General features: G+C 53.5%; 2 protein-coding genes across 10 annotated transcripts in view; both read right to left on the reverse strand.

Moving 5' to 3' along the window:
* Positions 1-2954: 2954 nt before the first annotated feature.
* PLPP2 (phospholipid phosphatase 2) lies at positions 2955-9910 on the reverse strand. 6 transcript variants are annotated; one of them, XM_045202655.2, is made up of 7 exons: positions 9759-9855; positions 7412-7502; positions 6830-6981; positions 6371-6645; positions 4141-4198; positions 3683-3901; positions 2955-3474 (listed from the first exon to the last, which is right to left on the reverse strand). In XM_045202655.2, the coding sequence occupies exons 3-7, from the start codon at positions 6863-6865 to the stop codon at positions 3325-3327; spliced, it is 738 nt and encodes a 245-aa protein (XP_045058590.1). In that variant the 5' UTR covers positions 6866-6981; positions 7412-7502; positions 9759-9855; the 3' UTR covers positions 2955-3324. The 6 variants fall into 6 exon arrangements, with proteins under 6 accessions (XP_045058590.1, XP_045058589.1, XP_045058587.1 ...); XM_045202654.2 differs by having other exon boundaries at positions 9718-9855; XM_045202652.2 differs by lacking the exon at positions 7412-7502 and having other exon boundaries at positions 9759-9910.
* Positions 9911-15923: 6013 nt separating this feature from the next.
* MIER2 (MIER family member 2) overlaps positions 15924-18293 on the reverse strand; it is a 29835-nt gene continuing 27465 nt past the window's right edge. For 2 of the 4 annotated variants that reach the window (XM_053911661.1, XM_045202644.2), the window contains 2 exons: positions 17359-17788; positions 15924-16960 (listed from right to left, as the gene is read on the reverse strand). In XM_053911661.1, the coding sequence (XP_053767636.1) occupies positions 16939-16960; positions 17359-17788 (452 nt within the window). In that variant the 3' untranslated portion in view covers positions 15924-16938. Of the gene's footprint in view, positions 17192-17358; positions 17789-18293 lie in introns of all 4 variants that reach the window. The other 2 variants (XM_053911663.1, XM_053911662.1) reach the window with 2 other exon arrangements.

Genomic DNA, 18293 nt, shown 5'->3' on the forward strand with positions numbered 1-18293 from the left:
TGTCTCTAGAGGTTATAAAATGTCCAATATAGAGAATGCCAATTGCTTACTTCTTAGTTTGCATTAGAAATTGAGGTTTTTAGTGTTAAAATATCAATATATGTAGAAATAACTTTGTGTTGTTCCAGAAGGACCTCTGGAACTTCTCAAAAGATTATCTTTTACGTTGAATTGTATGGGGAGCATTGTAAAGTAAGTGATAAACACTTTTAGGGTACACTGTACGGGTAACCAGCGGTTGTAGATCGGCAGTCAGGACTAGGAGAAACCCGACACAGCTGCCTGGTTCTTCCGTGGATCCTGGCTCCCAGAATTTCAGTTTTTGCATTCCTTCTTGCATCATAATGCGTTTAAGTTGCCTTAAATTACATAAAGGAAATTATGAGCTGACATTAATGAAAGAAGACATCTCACACCATTGGCAAAGTTTGATAGAGTCGCTTTAAGAAAATGCCAAGTTGGTAATTAATCACTTCCTTTCACAAAAAGCTCCAAGACAAGGACTTTAGGTACTGGTTTTTGGAAAGGAAATCAGAGACTCTCCAACCTCACTGGAAGGGACCTTAACGGATGTCTAACTGCAAACACACACCTGCCCTGGTCTCTCACACTCAACCTCTGGACAGCAAAGACTTTTTTTAGGAGAGAAACCCCTGACATCAGAGGTAGAGCTACCCCAAGGCATCAGCAAGGCCTGCGTACCTACGGGTCATTGTTGAACTCAAAATCAATTTTGTCTGATTGTTTTTACCTTTTCGCTAAAGCAGCCAGGCCAAATCCTAATCTCAAAACCAATCCTAACCCAAAGACGTAATTTCATCCCTAAACTTAATTTAGCACTAATCCTAACATCAAACCTAACCTTAACCCCGTACCTAGCCCTAAACCTAATCATAACCATAATTCTAACCTAAAATTCATACCTAAGTCTAACACTATTGTAACCCCATTATGCCTACTGTATAACCTCAAACCTAACTCTAACCATAAACCTAACCTAAATACTAAACATAACCTCAACCCTAACCCTTTAGTTAACCTCAACCTTAAACTTAACCTTAAACCTAAACCGAAGTGTGTCTCCCTCTGTACCCGAAGAGATGGCCAATCTTAAGACTTACCATTGGAGAACGACTTGACTTAAAACCTAAGCAACACCACCTGTTTACTGTTTTGCTGGATCATCTACCTTAACTGGCTTCCCCCCTCCCCCGACATCTTTGTTTTGTTTTTAGCCCAGGATGATGCCTAAGGTGATGACTTGGGCTATTACAGGGAGCTACTCAGCCTCCTCTCTCATGTTTCTGTACAGAGATATACATGTTATTAAACTTGTTTTCCTCCTGCCAATCTGTCTTTATTACAGGGGAGCCTCAGCCAAAACCCTGGAAGAATAGAGGGAAATCATTTCCCTCCCCTACACAAGCCCCGGAGCACAAGTCAACAATAGAAAGGAATGCACCGCAACCTGGGGGAGAAAAACAGGTTCTGCCGAAAGTAACCTCCCGGGGAAATCTGATCACAAATTCCTAACTATGAAGGTCATGGTGGCTAGTTAGGCCTCAGGCACACAACTTTTTTATTTTTATTATTTTTGAATCCTCACCTGAGGATATGTTTATTGATTTGAGAGAGAAAGGGAAAAAAACCAGCAACCTAGGTATGTGCCCCGACCAAGAATCGAACCTACAACCTTTTGATGTATAGGACTACGCTCTAGCCAGCTGAGCCACCCAGCCAGGGCACAAGTTTTTCATAAAAGGTTTTATCTTTGCCTGAAGCAAGCCCTGTCCGTTGTTTTTGTGCATCCAGGTTAATGCACCTTTGAAATAAGCATTAACTGCCCTCAACAGAGCATGAAATCGCGTTAACTCTCCCGTAACCCAACCCCTGCCTGCTTTCTCTCACCGTTCACTCCACTTTCCTCACATTCCCTCCTAATTCCAAATGCAGGAGAGAAGCTGCGCAACAGTTGTTCCCAGGTGCACTGGAGGTCTTAAGTAAGCAAACCCATACAAAGCTGTGCGTGAATCTTGCCGGTATCGTGCTAAGTTAAAGAATCCCGTACAAAGAGCCTACGTACCGTGCGGCCCCATTTTTATGACATTCTGGAAAAGGCAAAACTAGAGACGGTAAATCACGGTGTGGGGGCTGAAGTGCTGCTCCACAGGACACTTTCGTGGCGGTGTCTGCCGTTGTGCATTTAGGAAAACACAGTTTCTCACAGCCCAAAGGGTAAATCATAATCTATTCACATTAAGTTATTTAGGATGCGGGAGTACCACAGAATGGAAGACAGAACGTGTCAAAGAATGTGACTGTATTTGAAATGTGTGGGGAAAAACCTCACTGTAGGTGGTAAAGGCAAAAGTTACTGACCTGTGTAACTGAAAACGAACAGAATCTTAAGACTACATCAAAACGTACTGTACGTAAACAGTGGACTCTATTTTATAAAGTTATTTCCCTTGAGGGTAGTTTACTGCTCTGAAACCACTCTGTATATAATCTGGAAAGGAGCGATGAATTAAACCAATGGCGGGGGCAGGAGCCAGGTCTCAGCTGTCGGAGTGAGAGGCTACAGGGCCGGGGACAGGCAGCCAGGCCGGGGACAGCGGCATAAATTCATCTCCGGCTCAATGTGGACACAGACGCTCCACATAGCCATCTTTAAACTTAGGTGTGCGTACACAGGTGGGAACGCACACTACATCTCCCTGCGTGGCCAGATGAACACATTTAGTCCCACGCGATGTTAAGTTTTTAAAACCATTCTGTAGTAAAAGGAACCAGAGCCCTTTGAAGAAAATAGTTGATTAAAGGCCCGTCTGTTACTTTCCTTTGGCTTGTTGGCTTCACTAACTACTCCAACACCTGAGCGCAGCTGAGCGTCCGGCTAGGGAGGGTCACCCCCTTTGCTGTCCTCAGAATGGCCGGAAGAACAGAGGTGCTGATAACATTTGTCCAGCAAATGCCGTGTTTTACTAAAAATCCACATATACATTACATTTTACAAAACAGCATTTATCCAGATCTCTTGGTCCCTTTCCTAACCCTACAAAAGAAGGGGTACTGAGGGAGCTCGATTCATAATGGAGGGTCCCCCATCCAAACATCAGGGCTACCCTGGCCAATCCCAGACCCCTTGTCCCGTGCACAGGAGGTTGGCTTCATAGAACCCCTCTGTGAACCAGCCCGCAGCACCTGGAGCTGGTCCCGACCATCCCCCATCCCAGGGGAGGGCCCTGCCAGGTACCTACTGCCCCACACCCAGCCTGAGGCCCAGCTGCAGGCACACACGGGCCACCTGGGCGGTTTCCAGCCTCAGGAGTTGGAAACTGGGTACCCATAGTGGTTGCGGTCAGCCTCGCCAAGGGTCAGCGTCAGTGACAGGCTGGGCTTCCGTTCCAGCTCTTCCTCTTCCAGGCAGCGCTGTGGGGGCCGGGTTTTGAAGAAGTCAGAGATGTAGCGAACCTGGGTGAGGAAAGAGGCAAAAGCTGGCTGGGCAGGAGCAGGGGTGGGACCCAGGTGGGGGTGGGGAATGGGAACCCTGGGAAGGGGGTGAGGGGGGGTAGAACCCAAGAGGAATGGGTATTGTGGGAGGGGGCAGAGAGAAAAGCAGAACCTGGGATGGGAACACTGGGTTCTTAGGGGGGAAACAGGGGTAGAGAGGACTAGGGACCTGGAAAAGGAAGAAAGGGTAAGTCAGTCCCAAGAAGCTCACAGTGAGGCCGGCCACCAGGGCCCCCTGCAGGAGGCCCACGAGGACATCACTCCAGTGGTGTTTGTGGTCAGACACGCGGGTATAGCCCACGTAGAGGGCGAAGGCCACCAGGAAGAACTGCACCGTGGGCCGCAGCAGCCGTGCCCACTTCCAGCAGAGCCGCGCCTGCACATAGAGCTGGGGGCCAGAGGGCGGCCATGAGCCCAGGAGCCTGCCAGGTCCCCCGCGGCCAACGCACAGGTGGTAGCTGAGGCCGACAGCACAGAACCAGGACACCTACGGCCTCCAGTTTTTATGGACAAACCACATAGCCTGACCAATCACCTCCTCCACCCACCCTGCTTTACAGGTGCAGAAACTGAGGCCCAGCGACAGGACCACGGTTTCACACCAAGCGAACAGAAAAACCAACTCACCGCCAAGAACATCATGCAGTACATCCCAAAGGAGGAGTGGCCGGAGTAGAAAGATAATCTAAGGAAGGAGAGGGCAGAAGCATCAGGGGGGTGTGCAGAGGACAGAGCCCAGGAGCTCAGACCAGGCGGCTCACTCACCCTCTCTACCTTCATTCACCACCCCTGGTCCCCGGTCCCCGGTGCCCCGGTGCCCGGTGCCGGTCCCCTTCCGCTGAGTTTCCCACAGCCTGAGGGAGAATTTTACATGGAACATGGCTGGTATTAGACATAATGAGAGTCCCAAAAGGAGAAGACAGAGAGAAGGGGACAGATATGAAGGAGAAACTAAGACACTTCCAGAGAAACAAAGATCCAGGTAACTCGACGCCCGTACACCTGCCCCATGAGAAATGCTGACGGGAGTCTCTCCAGGAGAAATGAAGAATACTGGCCAGAAACTCCAATCCACACAAAGACATAAAAACACCAGTAAAGGCAGCTACGAAATATAAACGTCAGTATCAACGTATTCTTGGTTTATAGTTCCTGTTCTTCCTGTACGATTAAAAAGAAACAACGGCACGTGTGTGAACAATGTAAACTAGACTAACCATGCTGACCATTTCCCAACAGACACAACTGTCAATTAACCACCTCGTGCACCTGGAACTGCTATAAAGTTCCTACAGCTCAGTTTCGAGAACTGCATTAGACAGTAAATACAAATCTAGGCTGATAGCACACGATGTATAAAGATATAATGTGTAACAATAACTTCAAAGGGGGTGTGCGATATAGCACATATATGCGGCTATACCACTGTATGTCCGCAGGCACTTTGCGTAAGAAACACCTATTTAACAGAAAAGAAGGAAGTAATGGAGAAATTAAAAAACAAAACAAAAATATATATGTGAATAACAAATTATAGAAGTCTTTCCTTATCAGCAATTACATTAATGTGAATATTAAATTCTCTAAAAGGCAGAGATTGGAGAATGAATTTTTAAAATATTCCATTTTCTGATGTACATAACAGACTCACTTTAGATTCTAAGACACAAAGAGGTTGAAAGTACAAAAATGGAAAGGAAAAAAAAGAAGTCCACGCAAACAGTAATCAAAAGTCAGCCAGAGTGGCTTTGCTATACTACTATCAGGCAAAACACACACGAAGACAAAAAAAATGTTAGGAGAGCCATGGCTGGTGTGGCTCAGTGGACTGAGCGCCAGCCTGCGAACCAAACGGTCGCCAGTTCGATTCTCAGTCAGGGCACATGCCTGGCTTGCAGGCCAGGTCCCCAATAGGGGGCATGTGAGAGGCAACCACACATTAATATTTCTCTCCCCCTCTCTCTTCCTCCCTTCCCCTCTGTCTAAAAATAAATAAATAAAATCTTTTTTAAAAATGTTAGGAAAGAGAAAGGACGTTACATAGTGATAAGAAGATCAATCAATCAAGAAGATACAACAATCACAAAGATATATGCACCTAACAACAGAGCCCCAAAACACATGAAGCGAAAACTAACAGAAGCTACAATATGGGTGACCTTTAAGACAGTAAAGAAGTCAAGCAAGCAAGGCCACATAGTATACGATTCCGTGTATATAAAATGTCCAAAATAGGTAAATCCACAGAGATGGAAAGCAGGTTAGCGGTTACCAAGGCTGGGCGGAGGGGAAGGTAGCTAGCTGATGGACACGGCATGTCCTTTCAGGGTGTTGATGAGCCTATTCTGGAGTAAGACAGTAGAGATGGCTGCGAAGCATCATGAATATACTAAAAATTAATGAATTGCCCACATTAAAATGGCTGGTTAGGAAATTTATGCTACATGAACTTTATTTCAAGTTTTTAAAAAGAAAAATAAGGAAGTCAATTAAGTGAGAAGTTTATCAGTAGAGATGGTGAGAAGACAGATCAAAAGCATGAGAGCAGGCCCGAAATTCAGGGGAGGTGGGTCACCCCTCCTAACACTGACCGCTCTGCTCCAGGGCCTGACACCCCCAGCCCCACCTTGCCTCCCTGTCTGCCGGACCCAGGGCCACAGGCACTGCCCAGCCAACTCCCACCCTGTCCGCTGCCCATCGAGGTATCTCTTTACACTTCTCTATCTGATAATTCATTCTTCAATATCTAGCTTCTGAGAGCCGTTCTCCAGCCCCCACTCTCCCCCGGGAGTGGGAGTGTCTATGGCTTGGGATCCCCAGCATCACCCAAAGTGAAGGCTGCTAATCCAGCACCTACCTGGACTCGGTAACATTGGCGGGGCTTCCCCTGCACACCTCCACCTGCACGTAGACGGAGCAGTTCACACGGCCCCAGTCAGGGTCACACACTGCCAGGAAGTTGGGCCGCAGCCGGCCGATCATGTACTTGGCCAGGTCTGTCAGGGACTGGCTCACTGCAGCCCCAAACAGGAATGTCCCCAGGACCTTGTATACGGCAGCCACGTAGTTGTTGAAGTCGGAGCGCGAATAGAGGCGGTCCGTGTATACCAAGTAGGCCTCTCCAGCTGAGACCTGCAAAGCGATCAGCCAAGAAGCTTCAGGGCGAGGCTGGAGCAGCACCGGTGGGGTCTCCACCAGGCACTGGCTTCCCTGAGGCCACTGGGAAACTGGGAACACGGAAGGGGGCCTTCTTCCCCACAAACACCACCCAGAGCAGATACCTGACCCCCAGTCCTATTGGCCCCTCCTGCCTTACAAGGATGACGGTGGCGGTGATGGTGACCCCGGCCATGAGCCCGTGGGTGATGGTGTCTGGACGGTAGGGGTACCGGATGGAGTCATCACCACAGTAGAACCCTCGCTTGTACGGGGCGTTCACGAGTGTCAGGATGGCGAAAGGCAAGGCGGCTGCGGGTGGGGGAAGGGGAGCCATGTAACCGCATGTTTGTTCCCGGGCCATATAGACCAACCTTTTTCTGGAGCTTGCACACCTGCCTCAGCCTCCCCCAACACCCACCACCCTCAGATGAACACCCAAGTCCCCGCCAGGCCCACTGTCTAACCCCCACATCTCCTACCCTCTCCCCTCACTCACTTCCCTCCACCCTCCTTTCTGTTCCTTGAACAAAGCCAGAAAGCACCCACTCCGGGACCTTTGCAGGCGTTCCTTCTACCCAAAACATCTTTACCTTCCCCCCAGCCTAGCTTCACTCCCCCAACTGGGCCACCCAAGTAATCACTCTCCTAGAAGGAAGTTTCAGTTCTTCCTGTCTCTTATCCTTCTAACTCTGTAACCACTGATAGGATTGGATCCCCTCCTCCGCCCATCTGTGAGCACCTGGGGGGCACGGTGGTACTCAAGGCGGTGGTGGCAAGGCGGTGGTGCTCAAGGCCGAGCCCCAGGAGCTCAGAGGGCATTTAATAAGCATCTGTTAGAAGAGAGGGCTTCCTGTTTTTCAAGCTGAAATGTTTGCATTCTCATTTGGCCCTGAGCTGGCCACACAGTGACCCAGGCACACCAGGCCTGGGAGCTCAGTGTGAAGAAGACCCATTCAGAAGCTGCAGGCATGACCAAATTAAGAAAGGTTAAGTCGCTCAGGCACTGGGGCCCTGCTGAACCAAAACCCTTCCCCCCTTCCTACAGAGGACTCCCTGCTCTGAGGTAAGTGCAGAGACAAACTCCAGCAGGGTGTCCTTTGCCCCAGGTAAGCCAGGGGACAGGAGTAAAAGGGTGTGACTCTTCTGTGGCCTGAATTCCAGAGGGGGACAGCAGGGGCAGCTCCTCCCAAAAGCCAAATTCAAGGGCCCCAGGGACCCTTTACTGATGGTGTTGAGCACCTTCAATGCTGAGTCTGGGGAAAGACTCAGTGAAGAAAACAGAGGTTGGCCTCAGGCAGCGGGGAGAGGTTAGAAATAAAGAATAAGTGAATGACCACTGGAATGGGGAGGGTGGCTGCAGCTTTCAACAGGGACTGTAGAGTAGGCCACAGAGAAGGTGGCTTGGAGGGGATGAGGAAGTTCAGGGGAGATCTGGGGAAGGGTGCCAGGCGCAGGGACCAGCCAGTGCAAAGGTCTGGAGGTGTGACCACGTCCCGGCAGTCTGCACTGGGAAGAAGGGCTGGGTTGGGGGTTGGGAGGTGGGGGTTGTGGGGTGGAGGGAATCTTGCTGGGAGCGAGATAGCAGCACAGGAGGGTTGGAAGCAGAGGAATGGAGCATGTTTTCACAGGATCCCTCTGGCTGCTGTGAGTGAGGGCAACAATGGAGGCAGAGAGACCTAAAAGGAGACTCCCAAAGCTGTGTGTGTGTGAGAGTGGGGGTCAGGGCTAGAAGGTGCTGGGAAGTCAAGTCACACAGGATGCCTGGAAGGGGAGGTCAGCCTCCCAACTCCTGTCCCCTGCCCCTTTCACTGGAGACGCAGGCACCCCAACCGCAGCGGGCTTTCCTGGGATTTGGGAAGGAGAAGAGCTCAGGGCGCTTAAGTCAGGGCCTCACATCATCCCTCAGGGTCCTTGTCACCATTTAAAACCGAGCTGTTGTGTTGAATCCTCTAGAACAGGGAGTGTGATCTGCTCAAGCCACCAACTCCTGGCACACAGCCAGCCAGCAGCAACACACAACTTAATCTCGGCTCTGCCTCCCGGTGACCTCTCTGGGATGAAACGGAATTATCAACAGCTCACCCCTCACAGGCTGTTTGGAGGAAAAGGTCCAGTTATTTGCATGATGCTTAGAGTCTAGCATACGGTAAATGCCACACAAATATTTAAATAAATAAAAACATAGGTGCTCAGAATATGGTGCCCAGGGGTCTTCTCCCTGCCACCACCTAGCCCATCCCAACGGGGGTCTCATCTGGGACATGGGAGGAGGGCCTGGCCTCTGCCATCCCTCAGGACTGAACCCTCCATCCCTCGGTCTCTCGGGCCCCTCCGCGCTACTCCGAAAAAAGCAAGAACCAGATTGGGGGGCGGGGGAAATTTTGCCGGAGGGGCCCCTCCCCCTGCCGGGGCTAGAATTCCGAGGCCATTGCCCTCACAGCCCCGGAGCAAACACTCAGCCATTGTTCCTGGGACCCTGGGAGAGGGGAAGGGAGGGGCCTCGGGCTGCCCCCTCCTCCAACCTGGCCCGAAAAGCCGCCCAACAGGTTTGGTAGTGCCGCCCTGCAGCCCGCGGTTCACCCGCAGCCCGGGGCCCAGCTTTCTCTAGGTGTTTTACCCGCTCGCGCGGGTTCAAATCCCACCGACCAGCTGTGCGCCCCGGGCCAGGCCTCAGCTCTCCCCAAGCCCATTGGGAAAGCCGACCCTGGGCCCGGGGCGTAAAGGTCCTCCCGGCGGGGACCCGCACCGCAGCCCCTGCCCGGCCCGCCCAGACCGGGGCCACCGCCCGTGTGAATCACCGCCGTGGTAGGGCGCGGCGGGAAAGGGGGACGCGGCAGGAGTGGGGGCGCCTGTGGCCCTGGCGGCGACTTCCTGCTGCCCCGGGCGGGGGTGCCAACTCGGGCGCCGTTCATGACCCACTCCTGAACTCGGCGCGGGTGGGGTAGACTGAGGCTAGAAGGGCGCACGCCGGGGAAGGCGCGCCGAGGGTCCTCCCCTGAGACACCTGAGAAGGGGCCCCCCATCCCGGGTTCCCGCGGCTCTTACCGACCAGCACGCACAGCATGTCGAGCAGCACGAAGACCCACCTCCGCTCCATGCCGCCCCCGCCCCGGGCAGCGCCCGCGACCCCCGACGCCAGTCCAAGCGCGTCCCGTCGCGTCCAGGCCCGGCCGCAGAGTCACATGGCCGCCAAGCCAGGCCGGGCGAGGGAGGGGAGCGGAGCGACGGGCGGGGCGGGGCAGCCCCAGGGGAGGGGGCGGACTCTGCCCCCGCCCCGCCCGCGGCGCGCAGGAAGGAGCCTGGTAGACAGTGCGAGCGAGTGGCGGCTGGGGACCCCGGGAATGGAGGAGGAGGTGGGGTCTCTGGGCTGGTAGGGATCATCAGCGCCCAGTCCCCCCCCGCCCCCAACCAGGCCGGGAGGCTACAGCTCAGGGACAGCGAATCCTGGGTCACCCGGAGCGTCTGTGCCCCAGCGAATGCCCGGGTCTCACGGATCCGGCCGGCTGAGTCAGGGCACGGGGTGGGTTGAGGTGACAGGAAAGAACGAGTAAGTGAGGGGTGAATGGGCAGCCCCAACAGAACTGCGGGGTGTAGAGGAGCTCGGGCTGCGCGGGCCACTCCCTGAGCCTAGGTCTCCCCACTGGAGACTGGTATTCATGCCGTGTGTATCTCAATATTCTGAATCCGTAAATGTCTAAAAATTGACGGGTTACTGAGGCTTAACTGCAGAGGTTTTTATGAGGTCCTGCCAGCCCTGGCAGTTTAGAAGATCAGATTCCTCAACACCCACCCTGGAGGCTTTGCCAGGCACTGTTGCTATGTAGCACTTATTGTCCCAGTTAGGCAGACAGCGGACGAGCCAAGAGGTAGGAACTAGCTCAACACCTGGAAATGGTTAAGAGTTTGGTCCTGTGCCCTGCACCCAGGTCCTGGGGAGCCCTGAGCTGGGAGGCCCCTGGGGTCAAGAGCACCCAAGCCTGGGAAAACAGACCCGAAGGGCGCATTACATCCACTTTCAGGGTCCACACACCCATGCTGGATCCTTTTGGCTGGAACCACCTGGGAGACCTTGGGAACTGTGACCACCTCCTGGAGAGCCCTGCCTTGATCTGGCCAGAACACTTGACAGGCCAGAGGTTCTGTCACCCTCAGGGTCACACAATGGGAAGGGGGCTGGGATTGGAACCCAGATGGTATGGCTCCAAGGTCCCATGCCCCTGACCTCTAAACCACATTCACCACCCCATCACTTCCAATGATCCCGCAGAGGATGTTCTGGGCCCTTTTTAGACTTAAAGGGAGCCAGGTTCACAGACAGGCAGCCCCTGACCCAAAGTCAAGCAGCTGGGACTTGAACTCAGAGCCCCCCCTCCCCCGACCCTGCTTCCTGAAATGATGAATAGACCTCTGCATCTCGGCCACTGTCCAGAGAGCGAGGTTGGGGGCCGGGTCTCTGGGTCAAGTCCCCTCCGCGCCGGGTCAACTTTCTTAAGCAGGCTGTCTGAGACATTCCTCCACTACCCCCACACACACTCAAATAACTCAGCCCATCCCCAGGGCATGACAAGGTCCTGCTTGGAAACTTCTGCACTGAATTTTCCGTCTGCGGTGTGGCAGAGACAGTGTGGGAGGCATGTCACCAGCAACCAACCCCCCTTTCCAACCGCACTCCCCAAAAAGTTTAAGTCGCCCCCAGACTTCCTCTAAGGCGGCCCGGATTATCAGATTTAATTGCCCTGAGGGTATTCCTAGTGTCTGGGTAGAGGTGCTGTGGCAGTTTCCAGTTTCAGGATCAGCTCGTTCCAGCGCACTCCTCCTCCCGGCGTGACCCCGCCCCACGTTGGCTCAGGCTCTGCTCATTGGCTACTTCTGCTGCCACTCACAGGGGGTTGGGCCCCAGGGAATGGATGGCCCCAGGCTCTAGCTCCTGTCGTTCATTCATTCATTAATGCAACATAAGCCGAATTAGGGGTGTTATGAGAATTACCTGATAAAATACTGAAGCCTGGAAAAAAATGTTACACAAATGCTAGCTGGCACCATTATTATTATTATCGCACTTTTTTTTTAACTTTCACCTCACTTTAATGGGGTGACTGACTACCTACCACTCTCGGTGTTGACAGCCCAACATTTTCAGTTAATGCAAAGATGCAACATTGTATGAAGATCAAGGAAAGTCAGGGTTCTTTATTGAATACCTACTGTGTGCTGCGAGGATGGGGGTAAGCTGTGGGGCACCCACCCAAGCAGGGCATGCTGGTGGAGACAACCTGGGTGGGTACTGCAAAGGGAGTCTCCAGGGCAAGGCTCCTGCAGGCAGAGGCCTTGGGTGGGAGTGTTGCCTGATCCCTGTTGAACCTGAAGAGTGGCTGGAGGGAGGGCATGAAGGTGGAACACATGTGCCTATTGGCCCCTCCCCACTGACCTCAATCTCATCCTGTTCTTAAAATTTCTGGGCTCGGTCAGGATTAAAATACAGGGATTAGGATTAGGATTAGGATTAGGGTCAGGACTTCTACACTTGCTAGCTGGAGTCTCCCACACTTCAAGTTTTCACACCTGGTCCTTTACAAACTGAACCAGCCAGGCCTGCTCAGGGGACAGAGCCTGGGCTGGGAGCCCGGACTGGATGTTCTCCCTCACCTGCAGATGGCAAAGCTGGAAGGAGACTGAAGGTACCAGGCCTTACCCATCTCCCCTAGAGATCCCACCGACTCTGTGTGCCTGACCGTTCCCAGGTAATGACATTCAGGGCTCAGAAGGTTATCAGTTCTCATGACCCTGTTGTCTTGGCGGAACCTGCGGGACTCCAGGTTTGTTCCCAAAAGGAATATTGCGAAGAAAAAAGCTTGACAGATTGGTAGGAAGGTGCCTGGCACACAGAAGGTGCCACCTGAGAGCAGCCAATACTCCTACCTTTCTATGCTTCTCTTGGAGCTCAGAAAGACCACACTGGGAGTGAGTTGTCTCCCAGACTGGGGGCTTTACCTCTGGGTGGCCATGATGGGTATATTTGGGCAGGGAAGGCAAAGTGGGTGTATGGTCCTCAGTTTCATTAGGAAGCATTACTGGAGAGTTAATTGAATAGAAAACACAGTGGGGTAGGTGCCTGGAGTCACCTGCACATCAGAATCCCAGACCTGCACACAGCTACAAGGATTGTGCTGATCCTGAGTGCCACACCACCTGCATCAGGGACAAGGGCGATCCATTTCAACACTCACCGCGTTGGCACCCTGGGAACCCTCAGCTCTGGATGAAGCCAACTCACATGGATGACCCCTACTGCAGTGCCCTCCCTGCCCTACACCCACCCAAGCCTGCCACCTCCCTAAGCTCTGGCACCATCTCAGCCTGTGTGTCTGCTTATCAGCTTACCGTAGTCTCCTCCCCAGAGTCGGCTCCAGGAGGGCAGGGACCCCCACATAGTAGGGGCTCAATCAGTGCTTGCTCAATGAAAAGTGACATAGTGAATAATGACCTAGGCCTGGGCCCTGAGGTCACTAGAGTGACTGCTGCTCCAGGTACTCAGTCCGGGCTGGGGTTTCACAGGACGAGGCCACAAGCTGCTTATTCCTTTTACAAGAGCTATCTTCAAAGACAGTCTGGCTCGAGCCACACCCCCTACCCTGCCTGACTACGGCTGGGGGTGGAGTGGTATTTTGAGGTGTTTTACTCCAAGCCTCCATCACTGGGCCCCAAGATCAGCAGAGGCTGCAGACTCCAGTCTACCCCGGGCGGGGAGGGGGGGGGCAGGAGCAGCCTCTGCTGGACAGTGAGGCAAAGCCACAACACGGCCCTGACCTCCTGACACTCTCGGGGCGCTAATGTGCCAGGCACCCACAACTTCAGTGTGCTCCTCACAGCAGCCCAGGAATAATGTTACCATAGGGTATGACAGAAAGGTTAAAGAAGGTAGAGGAAAAGGTGAAAAACATGGAGAATTTCAGCAGAGAAACGGGGAAAAAAACAAAAAACAGGAAACGGCAGATATGGGAGAGGCTGAATAGCAGTCTGGAAACTGGGAAAGAGGACCAAGGCCCTCAAAGACTGGTTGGTCAAGAGCGACCATCCAAATAGAAACACAGAATCAAGCACGAGGAAATCTGTAGAACAATTCCCAATGCCCTCCTGTGTAACTGGAGGCCCAGAAGGAGGAGAGAGAAGGGGGTAGCAGCAGACACATCTGAAGAAATAATAGCCAGGAGGCCCCGACAGCGATGCAAGGCCGCTCTCAAGCCCAAGCAGCTCCCTGTGGAAATCTATACCTTGCACATTACACTCAAACGCTGGTGCCCAGACAGAAAGGAAGCCACAGAGGAAAAGGAGTCTCATCTAGGGAAACACAAGAACGACCGATTTCTCATTAGAAACTGGGAGTCTAATGGAACATCTTTAAAACACTGATCCCGCCTGACCGGTGTGGCTCAGTGGGTCGGGCATTGTTCCACAGGGCGAGTGGCCGCAGGTTTGATTCCCAGTCAGGGCACAGGCCTGGGTTGCGGGCCAGGTCCTCAGTTGGGGTACGTGAGAGAAGCAACCACACATTGATATTTCTCTCCCTTTCTTCCTCCCTCCCTTTCCCTCTCTCTATAAATAAATAAAATCTTAAAATGCTGATCCTGCCAAAAAAAGGAAAAAGTGTTTCAAAAATGAAGGAGAGATCCTCGAGGATCTCCTTGGCCAGTGAGAGGGAGTGAAGAACATTGGGAAGAAATGAGGGCCCACCTCTAAAGGCTACAGAAAACAATGAGGTGCCACCCATGCCTATCAGAACAGGTGACACCCAAACCGAGGATGACACTCACTCAGTGCTGGCGAGGCCAGGAGCCACGGGGACCCTCCGTTACCACCAGGGGGAATCCGAATGGCGCAGCTCTTTGGAGGACAGCTTGGTGGTTTCTGACACAACTAAAAACACGCTTACTGTAAGATTCAGCTCCTGGGTATGTACCCAAACGAGCTGAAAATTTGTGTCCATCCAAAAACCTGCATAAGTGTTCACAGCAGCTTCACCTGTAAGTGCCCAAACCTGAAAGCACCCGAGAATTCCTTCAGCAGGTGAGTCCACCTGGTGGAATGTTACTCAGCAATAAAAAGAACGAGCTAGGGAGCCACAAGATGTGGAGCCGCCATAGGTGCGCGTCACCAAGTGAAGGGAGCCCACCTGAAAAGGCTGTGCACCGAACATTCCAAAACCAGGGAGAAAAACCATTACACTATACACCTGAAACTAATACAAAATAACACTGAATGTCAGCTGAGGAATTAAATTTTAAAAACCCAGGGAGAAAGACCCAACTCTTAGCAGTCAGAGTAAACACACACCCAAAGATAAGGACAACGGCAGCTTTCTTGGAAGCAGAGTGAACCAGAATGCAGTAGAGCAAGAGCTCCAAAAATGCTTCAAGAAAATAAAAATAGAAAAACTCCAGTGACAATCATTCTACAGTCCCTGGCATCCCACCCCCCAGGTGCCCCTGCTCCCCAGTGCTGGCACACCAGCTCTGAAGGACTAAGCCCCCAATTTGGGAAGACACCTGGCTTTCCCATGCTCCTGGGCACAACCAGCCCAACCCACCTGCCCTTGGCCTCCACTCTCTTGGTCCAAGCCCATCCCTTCCAGGCATGCCCCCCTGCTCCTGTCCAGTCTGTCTGCACAACCACTAAAGGAGCTTTGAAAACCACATCTCGGCCCAGCCCCTGCTTACCCCTCCAAGGGCTTCAGGATAAAACCTGCTGGCCTGCCCACCTAGCCCCTCTGCTACTCTCCCTCCCGCCCTCCACCTCTTTCCTGGGACTCAGGCCCCTGCCTTCCTCTGTGTTGGCAGTAAGCTTGGCCTGACTCACATAGCCCTTACCAAGTTACCAAAACACGGTGATTTGCCTTCAGCTTCCAGATTAAATGTCCCCTCCATTTAACTGACCACCTCCCTCCTATCAGCCACTACATGACGAGGGTGGTCACACCCTGCCCAATCCACCACAAGGCTTCAAGTCAAGTTTAATTAATAAATCAAATCAGCCCTGGCTGGTGTGGCTCAGTGGATTAAGCGCCGGCCTGCGAACCAAAGAGTCGCCAGTTTGATTCCCAGTCAGGGCACGTGCCTGGGTTGCAGGCCAGGTCCCTGGTGAGGGGCACACGAGAGGCAACCACACATTGATGTTTCTCTCTCTCTCTTTCTCCCTCCCTTCCCCTCTCTCTAAAAATAAATAAATAAAATCATTAAAAAAATAAACCAATCAAATCAAGGGCTTCAAATCAAGTTTAATAAATAAAACAGCAAGGGATTCAAGGCAGTTGTCACTTCACAGTGTGGTCCTTGGTGGGGTGACAGGAAAGGCTGAGTCCAACTCTGCAGGTGGGCTCGAGCCAAAACTCTCCTGGTGACACCCAGGGCCTGGGGAGAGCTGCCCTGTCCCCCTGAGGACCCCACTCCAATTTGTAAACAGAAACATAAATAAAACCAGGGAGGTGGGTGAAGAGAAGGACCAGGACCCCAAACCATCTTGCTGGGGAGCTTCAACAGAAACACGACCTGCAGGGTCAGGAGAACAGGCTGGAACCCGGCCCCTCGGCATTGCAGGCAACAGGGCGGGTGTCAGTCACCTGTCTCTTGGAACCCATGCCCACACAAGGCTGCTGAGAGGCCCTGGGGCAGATAGAGAGAGGAGGCAGATGGGCATAAAGTGCGGCTTTTCCTGAAGTGGACAGAGTGGGTGAGGTCAAGGGTGGGGCGGGACCAACGTCGAGGTATATGGCTCTGTGCCCCGTGGGGTTTGGCACCGAGTAGCAGCTGCCCACCGACCCCCGGGCTGGGGCAGCCCATGGCCCTGCTAGGTGCGGGGAGACAGAGCCAAGCAGAGTGCTGGGGGCTCCCTGGGCGGAGACTGCTGGTGGGGAGGGGGGGGACGGCATCACCCTGCCCTGTCTCCCCCTGACAGGCAGGGATGCCTTTCCTCGCCTCTGCTGGCTAGAGGGGACCCAACCCTCTACACCCAACTGCCCAACGGGTCCCACGGTGAGTGGCAGCCTGGAGCCAGGTGGTGGTGCCCGGCACTGAGGGTGCCAGTCTGTGTGTGGGGAGGGGCAGGGCTGGTAGCCCTGCCACTGCTCACCCCAGTCCTTGAAGTGTTCTGAAGCAGAGAAGGCGTTACCCGAGGCCCACGAGGAAAAGGGTCGGGAAGACTGACGGACAGAGGCAGGCCCCACAGTGGCCCCAAGTCCAGTCTAGGCCACACACGCCCGCCTGTGGCCAGGTATCAACAGGTCATCACGTTACAGCTGCAGTGAGGGGAGAGACCGAGAGAGAGACCAAGAGAGGGTCAGTCCAGTCCCACGGGCTGCATGGCTTGAGCACTCTGGGCCAAACGCATGGCTCCCAGCCTCGCCTCCCCCAGCAGACGGTGTTTTCACGTGTGCCTGGGAGGGCTGGTGGTTGGGGCAGGGATGAGAGGAGACTAGCACTGGCCCCACTGGTACCTTTTTGGATTTTGAACCATATGAATGTATTACCTAGTCAAAAAAATAAATAAGCCAAATTAAAAGTAGAAAATAAAACTAAAGGAACAAACAGAATCTTCCCCATGGGCCGGGCCTCCCTCGGGCCCTCAGGCCTGACCCCTGCCGCCCTCTTCCTTTCAGCCTGAGGCTGGGGGCCCCAGGATGGGGGCTGCACTCACTGTGACAGGGGCTCCGAGTGCAGCCCAGGGCCCGGGCACGCTGGGTGGGCAGCCAGGAAAGGATTCACGTCCCCAATGCCAATGAGTCCAAACTCAGTGACCGACAAGGCCACCTGTGCAGGGGCCACAGCCTCCTCAGGCTCTCCGTCCATATCCACGTGGCTGGAGACCAGGGGCAGCTCCTCAGGGAGGGCCGTGGGCAGGGCCAAGTCCACAGCCAGTCTCGAGCTGGCACTGGGCTCTGGAGCAGCCGCAGCAGAGGGGCAGGAGGCCGGCTCGGCCAGCGCCAGAGGCCGCTGGGGCAGGGGCACAGTGGGAGGAGCGTCCAGCTGATGGAACAGACAGGGCTCTGGCTCCGAGGACGGGAGGCCGTTGGAGCCCTCCTCAGGCTCACCAAGACTGCCAGCCATGCTGTCCACACTCAGCGGCTCTACAGGGAGAGAACACAACTGCAGTCAGGCCCCCAGCAGCACCCTGCGCCCAGCCCTCCCAGGACCCACAACAATCCCGGCTAAGGTGCACTCGCTTAAAGCCACACTTCTGCCGGGACATCGCAACCTATGCAGGCTCTGGCCACCTGTCGGGGACAGCAAAGCTTACAGACCCCTCTTCACGAATGAATGTTTCCACACAAATGCAGAAAATACACATGAACACAAAGAAACTACTTATACTCAACCTTGCAACCAGGCTAAGGCCCTGCCTTGAAAGGTTGTGACTCCTGTTTCTCAAGACAAAACACAACAGATTCAAAATAACAAAATGACGGTTAAGTGCACTGCAAAGCCGGGGTAAGCCAGGGACCTGTGGAGCTCTGCACACCGGTGCACGACAGGCAACCTCGGCGGGTGCCCTGCCAGGCAAACCACAAGACCAACCACATACTGGAACCGAGGGTAATATAAACCAGAGTCCAACAGACCTAGAGAACGAAG

Source organism: Desmodus rotundus, chromosome 9 (genome assembly GCF_022682495.2).
Source record: "Desmodus rotundus isolate HL8 chromosome 9, HLdesRot8A.1, whole genome shotgun sequence".
In the NCBI taxonomy this organism is placed as follows: Eukaryota; Metazoa; Chordata; class Mammalia; order Chiroptera; family Phyllostomidae; genus Desmodus; species Desmodus rotundus.